This window comes from Diplotaxodon limnothrissa, linkage group LG2 (assembly GCF_057381915.1).
Source record: "Diplotaxodon limnothrissa isolate DT_005_m linkage group LG2, D_limnothrissa_male_GT1.1, whole genome shotgun sequence".
Classification (NCBI taxonomy): domain Eukaryota; kingdom Metazoa; phylum Chordata; class Actinopteri; order Cichliformes; family Cichlidae; genus Diplotaxodon; species Diplotaxodon limnothrissa.
Window position 1 is genome coordinate 13,970,138 of NC_140597.1, and position 13,425 is coordinate 13,983,562.

Genomic DNA, 13,425 nt, shown 5'->3' on the forward strand with positions numbered 1-13,425 from the left:
AAACAAAATTTGCACGTCATCTGGAGACGCATGAAAATGAAAATGCTGAAGTCGCCCAGGTGCTTCAGTTACCCAAATCATCAAAGGACAGAAAAGTTAATCTTGAAAGGTTACGAAACCTTGGTAACTTCAAGCACAACTCTGCTGTTAAAACCACAGGATCAGGTTGTCTTAAAGTGAAAAGGATCTCAAAAAAGAGCAGCAGCAGCGCTGAGACATACGAGTACTGCTTATACTGTAAGGGTATGATATCCAGAAAAGAAGTTTCTCGGCATATGAAAAGATGTGCTTTAAGACCAGAGAATAATGCTGAAGAGAAGCTGAAAGATAGAGTCTTTGGTATAGCATCTACTCAATCCACAATGTCTCAGCCAATTTCAAGTGAACTCTACTCAGTACTGGGCAAGATGCACAAGGATGATGTGTCTAGTGCAATAAGGAATGATCATTATATTATGCAGTTGGCTCAGTCTCTTTTTAATAAGCATGGAAGTGACAGATCAAAGCATGAGTATATAAGACAGAAAGTAAGGGAACTTGGGAGATTACTTGTGACTTTGCGTCACACAACAAGAATCCATAATATGGAAGAGGCAATAAAACCAGCCAACTTCTTTATTCTTACTAATGCTGTCAAGAGAGTTTCAGGTTTTGATACTGAAACCAGCACATTCAAAGCCCCAAGTTTGGCCCTGAAGCTTGGACATTCTCTCAGAAAAATAAGTGATATTATCATGTGTCGTGCTCTCATGGAAGAGGATCAAGAGGCGATCGATTCAATCAGGAGGTTTCACACACTTCATGAAACAAAGTGGTCTGAATTAGTTTCCCATTCAGCCTTATCAAACCTGAGTGAGGCAAAATACAACAAGGTCGACAGCCTTCCACTGACCAGAGATGTTCAGAAGCTGCAGTTATATCTTGGTCAGCAAGTGGAATCGGCTAGGGAGAAACTAGGTGATAACCCAACAGTAGGAACTTATGCAGCACTAGCAAAGGTGATCCTTTGTCAAGTGATTTTGTTCAATAGGAGGAGGGAAGGTGAAGTAGCACGTATGACTGTCAAAAATTTTGAAGATCGTGACATGTCCAAACTAAACGATGACATCAGCTCTGGGCTTACAGAAGTTGAGAAAAGGCTTTGCCAACAGTTTGCCAGAGTGGAACTGAAGGGGAAAAAAGGACGAAAGGTGGCTGTGATCCTGACTTCTGATATGACCGATAACCTGTCACTCCTCGTTAGTAAGAGGAAAGAGTGCGGGGTATCTGAAAACAATATGTACCTTTTCGCCATTCCTTGTAGTGATGGTCACTACAGAGGGCAGTTTGGTCAGTTTGCAGATGCTTGCGGAGCTGAACATCCTCAGAACCTCAGATCAACTAACCTTCGCAAACAGATTGCCACGATAAGCCAAGTCATGAACTTGAAAGATAATGAACTAGACCAGCTGGCCGATTTCCTCGGCCATGACATTAGGGTCCATAGAGAATACTATCGACTGCCCCAATCAACAATTCAGCTGGCTAAGATCTCCAAGTTGCTCATGGCCATGGAGAAGGGAAGTGTGAAGGATATTCAAGGAAAAACTCTGGATGAAATTGGTGGTATGCATGGTTTATATGTTGTTAAATCGGCTTGGTGTTTGTGAATATGGTTGGTCTAATAACATTTTTTCAATTTTATAGATGACATAGATGGGATGGCTACTGGATCACAGCAACTCCCTGATGCTTCCACATTGCGAGGTACTGAAATTATTGTATTCTGTGTTATAGACTTTGCAGTTGTATTGATAAAATATTTAAAATTTACATTTTATATATATATTTTAGATAATGTTATTGCAGTTCTGTTTGTACTTTGCTGTGTAGTTAATACCATTTACAGTGAGGAAAGTAAGTATTTGCTATTTTGCAAGTTCTCCCACTTAGAAATCATGGAGGGATCTGAAATTTTCAGCGTTGGTACATGTCCACTGTGAGAGACAGAATCTAAAAGAAAATTCCAGAAATCACAATGTATGATTTTATTAAAATATTTTTGTATATTACTGCTTAAAATAAGTATTTGAACACTTGCTTATCATGCAGATTTCTGACCCTCAAAGACCTGTTATTCTGCTTTTAAACAGTCCAACTACACTCTGCTCATGATTCTAATTTAGCAGCACCTGTTTGATGCCGTTAGCTTTCATAAAGACACATGTGCACCCCACAATCTGTCAAAAGTGTTGCAGCAACATGAGTAAAACCAAAGAGCTGTCCAACGACACAAGAGACAAAACTTTAGACCTTCACAAAGCTGGAAAGGGCTCCAGAGCCACTGCCAAGCAGCTCGGTGCGCGACAGTGCGTGTGCACGCATGTGCGTGTGCGCGATGGAGCGCGTGCGCGATGGAGCGCGTGCAGGTGACTGTGCGTACCCTCTGCAAGACTCCTGCAGGCGCCCCTGAATGGAAGAGGCTAATGTCTTCCTCGGACTGGAGCCCCACGTAAGATCTCAGCTCGTGGGGTGTCAGTGATGCTAAGAAAGGTGAAGAATCAGCCCAGAACTACACGGGACGAGCTGGTCAATGACCTGAAGAGAGCTGGGACCACCGTTGGCAAGGCTACTATTAGTAATACACTGAGACGTCATGGTTTAAAATCATTCATTACACTGAAGGTTCCCCTTCTTAAGCCAACCCATGTCCAGGCCCGTCTGAAGTTTGCCAGGGACCATCTGGATGATCCAGAGTCATGGGAGAAAGTCCTGTGGTCAGATGAGACCAAAATAAAACTTTTTGGCCTAAACTCCATTGTTGGGGTTTGGAGGAAGAAGAAGGATGAGTCTCATCCCAATAATACCATCCTACAGTGAAGCATGAGGGTGGAAACATCATGCTCTGGGCTGTTTTTCTGCACAGGGGACAGGACCACTGCACTGTATTAAGGAGAAGATAAACGGGGACATGGATTGTGAGATTTTGGGCCAAAACGTCCTTCCCTCAGTCAGAGCATTGAAGATGGGTTCTGGCTGGGTCTTTCAACAAGACAAAGACCTGAAGCACTCAGCCAGGAAAACCAAAGAGTGGCTCCGTAAGAGGCATTTCAAGGTTCTGGAGTGGCCTCACTAGTCTCCAGACCTCAGTCCAATAGAAAATCTGTGGATGGAGTTAAAAGTCTGTGTTGGCCCAAAACATGACAGATCTACAGAAGATCTGTGTGGAGGAGTGGGTCAAAAGACCTTCTGCAATGTGTGCAAACCTGGTGAAGAACTGCAGGAACTGTTGGGCCGCTGTAATTGTTAACAAAGGCAATATTAATATAGTTTGACTCAAGTGTTCAAATACTTATTTTACAAAGAAATATACAAAAAACTTGTTATAAAATCATACAATGTGATTTCCGGAATTTTCTTTTAGATTATGTCTCTCACAGTGGACATGTAGCTATGATGAAAATTTCAGAGCCCTCCATGATTTCTAAGTGGGAGAACTCGCAAAATAGCAGGGTGTTCAAATACTTACTTTCCTCACTGTATGTATTATATATATATATATATTTATTTATTTATTTATTTTTTGCTAGAAAAATCTATCAATGACAATGAAGAAATATTAACTTCTGTGACTTCTGATTTGCCTCACTTCTCCGAGACTGCAGCTCAAGGTACATTTTCAATGCTGTACTCAAAGTTTGCCCAACATATCTTATGTAATGAGCTGGGATCTGTGAGTTAGTCTTGTTCAGAGACAAATCCAGTGAAATGTGCAGTAACGTATTTTAACAGCGCACATCACGTATGATAACGATGCTCTCTTGTTTCATTAATGCCACTTGCATCTCTGTTTTTCATTGCATTAAAAATGAAATCAGACTTTACTATTAACACTACTATGCTGATTACGATAACCTGGGATTGTGTATAGAACAATATTACTAACCATCAGTACATTTTTACATGGTCAATTGTTAGTAGTTCCATTCCTAATTGTGACACTAATGCTTTATGACTAGTATTTTGATGCTTCATCAGTTTTGGCCAAGCAAGATTTGGCCTGTGCAAAATCTACATCATTTCCCAGTAAACTTATTACCCAAGGTATTGTTGACTTCATCCAGTTCAGCACCATTGCCATGTGTATAGTTAGTATAATAGAACTGGCTGTCACTGTCCCCTCTGTGCCCATGGTGTTTGATTGGTAGGCAGAAAGCCTCTTTAAGCCCATACATTTATACTGTGCAATATTTTTTAGATGACCAGGGGAATGATGCCTGTGTGACTTCTGGTTCACCTCCTGTCCCTGACTCAGTTACTAAAGGTATGATCTAAATCAGATGCCATGTCCATCACTAGGCACTATGTGCAGTTAACACCAACATCATGTGGTTAGACATTATATAACATATAAAGAAGCTGAATGTATTTTGTGTTTACCAAGCAGTGTGATGAACTATCATGTTAATGAAAACAATCAAACTTTAAATTTTATCAGGTCTACAGTCTATTTATTATCACACACAATTTGTTTAGACAAGTACCAGCTTGTTTTCACAGTTTTGAACACCATCTCTACCTACAAGTGCATCTCACATGATCTTTTTAAACTTCAAATTTGTTTTGTTTTATTGAACAGGTTTATGTGTTTCATCAAGGCGGTGTGTGAAGAGACCATGGTCTGAGGAGGAGATAGGAGCGGTGATGAAACATATGAAGCCTTTTATTGAAAACGGTATCACTGTCACCAACCAGCAGTGTCTGAAGTGCAAAGAAAAGGAACAACCTATCTTGGAGACGAGATCTATTCAAAACATTCGAGATTTTGTGCGCAACAGAGGACTGGCCTTTAAAAAAAAAAAAAAAATGTTAAACACTAAATGCACTTTTTGACAGTCTGAGCCTTTACCTTTCTGGGCCTGATTTCAAGGTTAGTGTTCTCCATTCAAAAAGTATGTAGTTGACTTCACTGTGCTCACAGGCAGTGTTTTGTTTTGATGTGTGGTTAGCCTGAGTCTTTTAATGCCAGGATTCACTTTTATTTTCCTTCAATAATTGTTACAATGCTGTCCTTTTAAGGAATTGATTATTGAGTTGGTTATATTAAATATAATTCAGTAATTCAACAAATGTGTTGTGTGTTGATATAAGTCTTATGTATAAGTCATGGTGTCAGCCCGACTCACCCCTGGTGTGCAAAGGTGCTGTTTTATTGGTCAGCCACTCAGTGCCAGTTTCTTCAGGACAATGAAAAACTCTATAATACATAGTTTGTTCTAGTTGATGCAAGCACTGTTGTGTTATGGTCACCGGTTCGATCCCTGGGCTCTCTGTCCTGGTCGTTGTGTCCTTGGGCAAGACACTTTACCCTACTTGCCTACTGGTGTTGGCCAGAGGGGCCGATGGCGCGATATGGCAGCCTCGCTTCTGTTAGTCTGCTCCAGGGCAGCTGTGGCTACAACTGTAGCTGCCTCCACCAGTGTGTGAATGTGAGAGTGAATGAATAGTGGTATTGTAAAGCGCTTTGGGTGCCTAGAAAAGCGCTATATAAATCCAATCCATTATTATTATTATTATTATTATTATTATGCTTCTAGTTGTTTTAATAATGACACTTTGACCACCTGTTAGTAGATCACAACAGATATGATCTGTGGTGTTTTATGTAAGCTTGTATGTCAGATTGTAATGCTCATCAGAGAAAACCAAAATATAGTCTTTTTATTATTTTTTTTTAATTTATTCATCCATCCATCCATCTTCAACCGCTTATCCGAGGCCGGGTCGCAGGGGCAGCAGCCTAAGCAAATTTATTCAATTTTACTATAATGATGTATCAGTCACAGTCTTATAATACACGTTCTTTTCTAAGAAGGTTATACTTAGTGCATGTGTGAGTATATGTACAGTGAACTGGCTTTACACACCATGTGTCCTTTTAAACCAGATTTACTCAGTGTGTGTGTGTACAGTAGACTGGCTTTACACACCATGTGTCCCTTCAGAACAGACTATACTTTGTGTATATGTATGATGACATCACTGACCTTGTACACCAGACTGTCCTTATAGACCAAGCTACAGAAAAGTCTCTACAAACCACCAGAATGTCTGAAAAAATAGCCTTTTTTATATCTCAGTCGAGCAAAGAAAATGTTTAAATTTTAAGTTGTGTATAGGTTTGCTGATTTTTTTCATGATTTTTGATATGCATATTGTAGCTCTAGCACCTCTGGAACCCGGTGTCCCCATAGCCCTATGTCCAGTCTGATTTGCCAAAAATTTCAGAAATTGTCCCTCTAACCCAAGAAACGGGTATGTGTGTGTGTGTGTGTGTGTGTGTGTGTGTGTGTGTGTGTGTGTGTGTGTGTGTGTGTGTGTTAACATAAAAGCTGATTTGCATGGCTGTGTTTATGGCAGTGTGAGTATCTGTCACCCCAGCAAACACAGCCTGAACTATGAATGCTGTTTAACTGGCACAACAGCTAAATTCTGTGAGGAACACAGTTCGCAGAGGCTGGATGGCTTGTTCTGTACACGCACTGCTACCTCACTTAATGTCAAAGCTCTAGTTAGTGATTTGCATATCCAGATGTTGCACATTACAGCCTTTTCTCAGCCGGAATAAGATGCTCATGATGAACGATCATTCCCTCCGAGGAATAATTCACGTCAGCAAGTTGCAGCTTCTCAGACAGTTTGGGAGATTAAGAACTTTGGAGTCTGATTAAAATACAACTTTATTAAACAGAATGAATGGATTAGGCTTGACATGAACTGGAAAACAGATATCACGGCTCAAGGATGAGTTCACATCGAAACATGGACATGAATCATAAAATGTGCATGTGTGAATAATTTTTTTATTAATTCATGACTTGAAGCCATTTGTCGATCTGAGAAACTCAAAGGACACAATGGCCAATGTGTCCAGAGTTTGGTAGCCTGCATAAGATAATAAACTGATGCAGGTCAGGTGCTTCTGTGAGCTTCCATTTTATTTTTGCAGCAGCACAGATTTCACAGTATCCAGCACTTGCTGGTTTAACCTCCTAGGACCTGTTGTCCACATATGTGGACATTACATTTTGGGTTATTTAGACCAAAATACTCAATCTTGCTCTACACTGCTACTGTTCTATCAAAATTTTAAATGAATATCCTCATATATGGCTCTTATTTTTCTTAAAAACAAAAATAAGGTTAAAAAAATCTGGTAATTCTTTGTTTTTACATTCATCGGGCCCAATATGCCCAAATATCAAAGAGAAATTAAAAATGCATGCCGTGGAAGAGTTCGGGTCTTAGGAGGTTATAGAAAAGAAAAGCAGTGAATCTCAGACTCTCTTAAATGGTCTGTTGAAGTGTGAGACAGCACAGCAGCCAGCAACCGAGGAAAGTTTCAAAAGCCAATTAGAGGTACCTGCGTGTCAGGCCAGATGTCTATGAGGTGCCGTAAGGGACATTATTACTAAAACGCTCTCACACACACAACTGAAATGCTCTCACACACACTAGTGAAATTTTAGCTCTCACACACACTACTGAAACGCTCTCACACACACTACTGAAACACTCTCACACACACTACTGAAATGCTCTCACACACACTACTGAAACGCTCTCACACACACTACTGAAACGCTCTCACACACACTACTGAAATGCTCTCACACACACTACTGAAACGCTCTCACACACACTACTGAAACGCTCTCACACACACTACTGAAATTTTACCTCTCACACACACTACTGAAACGCTCTCACACACACTACTGAAATGCTCTCACACACACTACTGAAATTTTACCTCTCACACACACTACTGAAACGCTCTCACACACACTACTGAAATGCTCTCACACACACTACTGAAATGCTCTCACACACACTACTGAAACGCTCTCACACACACTACTGAAATTTTACCTCTCACACACACTACTGAAACGCTCTCACACACACTACTGAAATGCTCTCACACACACTACTGAAATGCTCTCACACACACTACTGAAATGCTCTCACACACACTACTGAAATGCTCTCACACACACTACTGAAACGCTCTCACACACACTACTGAAATTTTACCTCTCACACACACTACTGAAACGCTCTCACACACACTACTGAAATGCTCTCACACACACTACTGAAACGCTCTCACACACACTACTGAAATTTTACCTCTCACACACACTACTGAAATTTTACCTCTCACACACACTACTGAAACGCTCTCACACACACTACTGAAATGCTCTCACACACACTACTGAAATGCTCTCACACACACTACTGAAACGCTCTCACACACACTACTGAAACGCTCTCACACACACTACTGAAACGCTCTCACACACACTACTGAAATTTTACCTCTCACACACACAACTGAAACGCTCTCACACACACTACTGAAATTTTAGCTCTCACACACACAACTGAAACGCTCTCACACACACTACTGAAACGCTCTCACACACACTACTGAAACGCTCTCACACACACTACTGAAATGCTCTCACACACACTACTGAAATTTTACCTCTCACACACACTACTGAAACGCTCTCACACACACTACTGAAATTTTACCTCTCACACACACTACTGAAATTTTACCTCTCACACACACTACTGAAACGCTCTCACACACACTACTGAAATGCTCTCACACACACTACTGAAATGCTCTCACACACACTACTGAAACGCTCTCACACACACTACTGAAACGCTCTCACACACACTACTGAAACGCTCTCACACACACTACTGAAATTTTACCTCTCACACACACAACTGAAACGCTCTCACACACACTACTGAAATTTTAGCTCTCACACACACAACTGAAACGCTCTCACACACACTACTGAAACGCTCTCACACACACTACTGAAACGCTCTCACACACACTACTGAAATGCTCTCACACACACTACTGAAATGCTCTCACACACACTACTGAAATTTTACCTCTCACACACACTACTGAAACGCTCTCACACACACTACTGAAATTTTACCTCTCACACACACTACTGAAATTTTACCTCTCACACACACTACTGAAATTTTACCTCTCACACACACTACTGAAACGCTCTCACACACACTACTGAAATGCTCTCACACACACTACTGAAATGCTCTCACACACACTACTGAAATGCTCTCACACACACTACTGAAACGCTCTCACACACACTACTGAAATTTTACCTCTCACACACACTACTGAAATTTTACCTCTCACACACACTACTGAAATGCTCTCACACACACTACTGAAATGCTCTCACACACACTACTGAAATGCTCTCACACACACTACTGAAATGCTCTCACACACACTACTGAAATGCTCTCACACACACTACTGAAATGCTCTCACACACACTACTGAAACGCTCTCACACACACTACTGAAATTTTACCTCTCACACACACTACTGAAACGCTCTCACACACACTACTGAAATTTTACCTCTCACACACACTACTGAAATTTTACCTCTCACACACACTACTGAAACGCTCTCACACACACTACTGAAATGCTCTCACACACACTACTGAAATGCTCTCACACACACTACTGAAACGCTCTCACACACACTACTGAAACGCTCTCACACACACTACTGAAATTTTACCTCTCACACACACAACTGAAACGCTCTCACACACACTACTGAAATTTTAGCTCTCACACACACAACTGAAACGCTCTCACACACACTACTGAAACGCTCTCACACACACTACTGAAACGCTCTCACACACACTACTGAAATGCTCTCACACACACTACTGAAATGCTCTCACACACACTACTGAAATTTTACCTCTCACACACACTACTGAAACGCTCTCACACACACTACTGAAATTTTACCTCTCACACACACTACTGAAATTTTACCTCTCACACACACTACTGAAACGCTCTCACACACACTACTGAAATGCTCTCACACACACTACTGAAACGCTCTCACACACACTACTGAAATTTTACCTCTCACACACACAACTGAAACGCTCTCACACACACTACTGAAATTTTAGCTCTCACACACACAACTGAAACGCTCTCACACACACTACTGAAACGCTCTCACACACACTACTGAAACGCTCTCACACACACTACTGAAATGCTCTCACACACACTACTGAAATGCTCTCACACACACTACTGAAATTTTACCTCTCACACACACTACTGAAACGCTCTCACACACACTACTGAAATTTTACCTCTCACACACACAACTGAAACGCTCTCACACACACTACTGAAACGCTCTCACACACACTACTGAAACGCTCTCACACACACTACTGAAACGCTCTCACACACACTACTGAAATGCTCTCACACACACTACTGAAACGCTCTCACACACACTACTGAAACGCTCTCACACACACTACTGAAATTTTACCTCTCACACACACTACTGAAACGCTCTCACACACACTACTGAAATGCTCTCACACACACTACTGAAACGCTCTCACACACACTACTGAAATGCTCTCACACACACTACTGAAACGCTCTCACACACACTACTGAAACGCTCTCACACACACTACTGAAATGCTCTCACACACACTACTGAAACGCTCTCACACACACTACTGAAATTTTACCTCTCACACACACTACTGAAACGCTCTCACACACACTACTGAAATGCTCTCACACACACTACTGAAATGCTCTCACACACACTACTGAAACGCTCTCACACACACTACTGAAACGCTCTCACACACACTACTGAAACGCTCTCACACACACTACTGAATCGCTCTCACACACACTACTGAAACGCTCTCACACACACTACTGAAACGCTCTCACACACACTAATGAAAACCAAGAGGATTTCAATTGAACAGGAAGGCATTTTAGCTGCACAGGAAGGTGAGGAAAAACAAATAACACATTAATGCACAGCTAACACCGCGGTGACGTCGACAACAGTCTGTTAGAGGTATAATTGAAAAATATTTTGCCTTCATCAGTGACTATCCAAACATTGTTGTAGGGTAGCAGCCTATTGCAACAAGTCGGGGCATCCTGGCTATGCTAGCTGCCCGTATAATCTGGAAAGACTGTGTCTGACAGTACCTCATCTACAATGAAATTACATCAGATCCTTGTCATTTTTTACATACTTTCTTTGTTTTTTGAGGTGAGAACCAATGAAGAAGATGTTGAAAGATTTTTTACTTGTGCTCTGCAATGTATTGGGGCGCTCCAAAATGAAAATTCGGACAATATCAGACAAGAGCGGCTTTATAGAGAGCTAGATGATCATACACGAACTCTATCAGAATTTCTTGCTGCTGTATCTCGATATGATCCCAATAATAGGGTTGCCACCAACCTACTACAATCCTTGTATAGATGCTTTTGCAGCTTGCTACATGAATATGATGCTAGACAGAGATCTGCTTATGTGACCCACAGATTGTTACCCCCAACCACCTTGAGTGGTCATCCAGGTCGGCCACGATACACTATATCTGCTGAACAGATTTCTCACTTTGTTTCCATTGGTATGACATGGCAGAGAATTGCATCATGCTTTGGAATAAGTCGAAGAACCCTGTACAGACACAGACAAACTTTGGGAGTTGAGCCATTAAGCTATGTGGATATTTCAAATCAAGAACTGAATGGCCTTGTGACGGATATCCTACAGAACACTCCAAATGCAGGGGAAGTATACATTCTTGGAAGTCTGAGATCTCGTGGCTTAAGAGTTCAACGTTGGAGGGTCAGACAAAGTCTACAGGAAGTGGATCCTATTGGACGTGCATTTAGACGTCGTCATGCGATAAGGCGAAGGATCTATAGTGTTCAGGCCCCCAACCACTTATGGTAAGTTCACTGGTTTGAAACAAATGATCAGGCCTTGTGTTTAAAAGTATTAACACAATACATCAAAATTAATGGTCCTTCATTCAAAACATTACTGAAGTTAATCTATATGATCAGCATAAGATAATAATAATAAAAAAATAACAATAACCAAAAAAACTGAAATTGATATAAGTATGTTAAATATTTGGGGGATTCATAGTACATCAATTTAGATGTTGTCTAATGTATATACTGTTGAGTTGTTTAATCCTTTATTTTACATCACAATTTTAATCTCTAACATCAATTGTGCCAGGTAAACGTAGTGTGGAAAAAGACATTTTATGCCACTGTGTGTATGTGTGTGTGTGTGAGAGACAGAGGTGTGCTGTTGTTGAAGTAAATGTACAAAATGAAACCTCTAGTTTTTGTTTAAGTACAGGGTCAGGAATTCACTACTAAATAATATGAACAAACATGTGGAACTGTAGTAATGCTTTCTGATCTCTCAACAGGCATTTTGACGGCAACCACAAATTGATTAGATGGCGCTTGGTCCTGCATGGCTGTGTTGATGGCTTCAGCCGAACTATCATATACTTACGTTGCTTATCCAATAACAGAGCCTCAAGTGTCTTGTCATTATTTTTGGAAGGAATACAAAACTTTGGTTTGCCCTTAAGGGTCAGGTGTGATCATGGTATGGAAAATATACAGGTTGCTCGTTTTATGTTACAGAGAAGAGGAGTAGGCAGTGTTATTACAGGTGTTTCAGTGCATAACCAAAGAATTGAAAGACTGTGGGCAGAACTCAACAGAGTTGTATCAAGACACTTTATAAATATCTTTAACTTTATGGAAGAACAGGGTATGTTGGATTCACTGAATGAGCTACATCTTTTTTGTCTGCATTATGTTTATTTGCCAAGGATTGAAAGAGCATTAACAGAATTTGTCAATCAGTGGAACAACCATGGTCTCTCTACACAAGGAGGACAGACCCCTCTTCAGCTGTGGCATACAGGTGTCACAAACAATGTGGGAATCCTGTCGTTTATAAATGACATTTTTCATGTTGATAACTATTATGGCGTTGATGAAGAAGGGCCATTACCAGAACTTCAAACAAACAATAATGTCAATATTCCAGCTATTGACATCAACATAAATGAGACTGCAATGAACATAATTCAACAAGTGAATCCATTAGAAAATGATGGAAATCATGGAATAGATGTGTTTTCTTCACTTTTACACCTTCTACATTAAATAAAATATTTTGCAAAAAATAAAAAAAAGATATATAAAAAAAACATTTCAGAAAACATATGTGATCGAAACTAACATATTGAAACCATTTTCTTTAAAATGATAAAATGACAGCTCTGTTGTCAAACAGAAACTGACACAGGCAGAAGAATAAACAGACACAAAGACAACCAAATCAAAAACCGATGGACATACACATGAAATGAGTAAAGTGACACAAATTTTGTATATTCAAACTCAACAATCTAAATTAACTTCTGACGTGCTGTTAAACAATTGGT

The 13,425-nt window shown here is 40.5% G+C and overlaps 2 protein-coding genes across 2 annotated transcripts; both read left to right on the top strand.

The window, feature by feature from the left end:
* The first annotated feature begins 1,041 nt into the window (after positions 1 to 1,041).
* Positions 1,042 to 4,887, top strand: LOC146638285 (uncharacterized). Its single transcript, XM_085367325.1, has 5 exons — positions 1,042 to 1,605; positions 1,687 to 1,746; positions 3,570 to 3,650; positions 4,238 to 4,303; positions 4,619 to 4,887. The coding sequence occupies exons 1-5, from the start codon at positions 1,056 to 1,058 to the stop codon at positions 4,870 to 4,872; spliced, it is 1,011 nt and encodes a 336-aa protein (XP_085223451.1). The 5' UTR covers positions 1,042 to 1,055; the 3' UTR covers positions 4,873 to 4,887.
* A 6,554-nt stretch (positions 4,888 to 11,441) lies between these two features.
* On the top strand, positions 11,442 to 13,298 carry LOC146638286 (uncharacterized). Its single transcript, XM_085363718.1, has 3 exons — positions 11,442 to 11,893; positions 12,391 to 12,913; positions 13,275 to 13,298. The coding sequence occupies exons 1-3, from the start codon at positions 11,571 to 11,573 to the stop codon at positions 13,296 to 13,298; spliced, it is 870 nt and encodes a 289-aa protein (XP_085219844.1). The 5' UTR covers positions 11,442 to 11,570.
* The last annotated feature ends 127 nt before the right edge of the window (positions 13,299 to 13,425 follow it).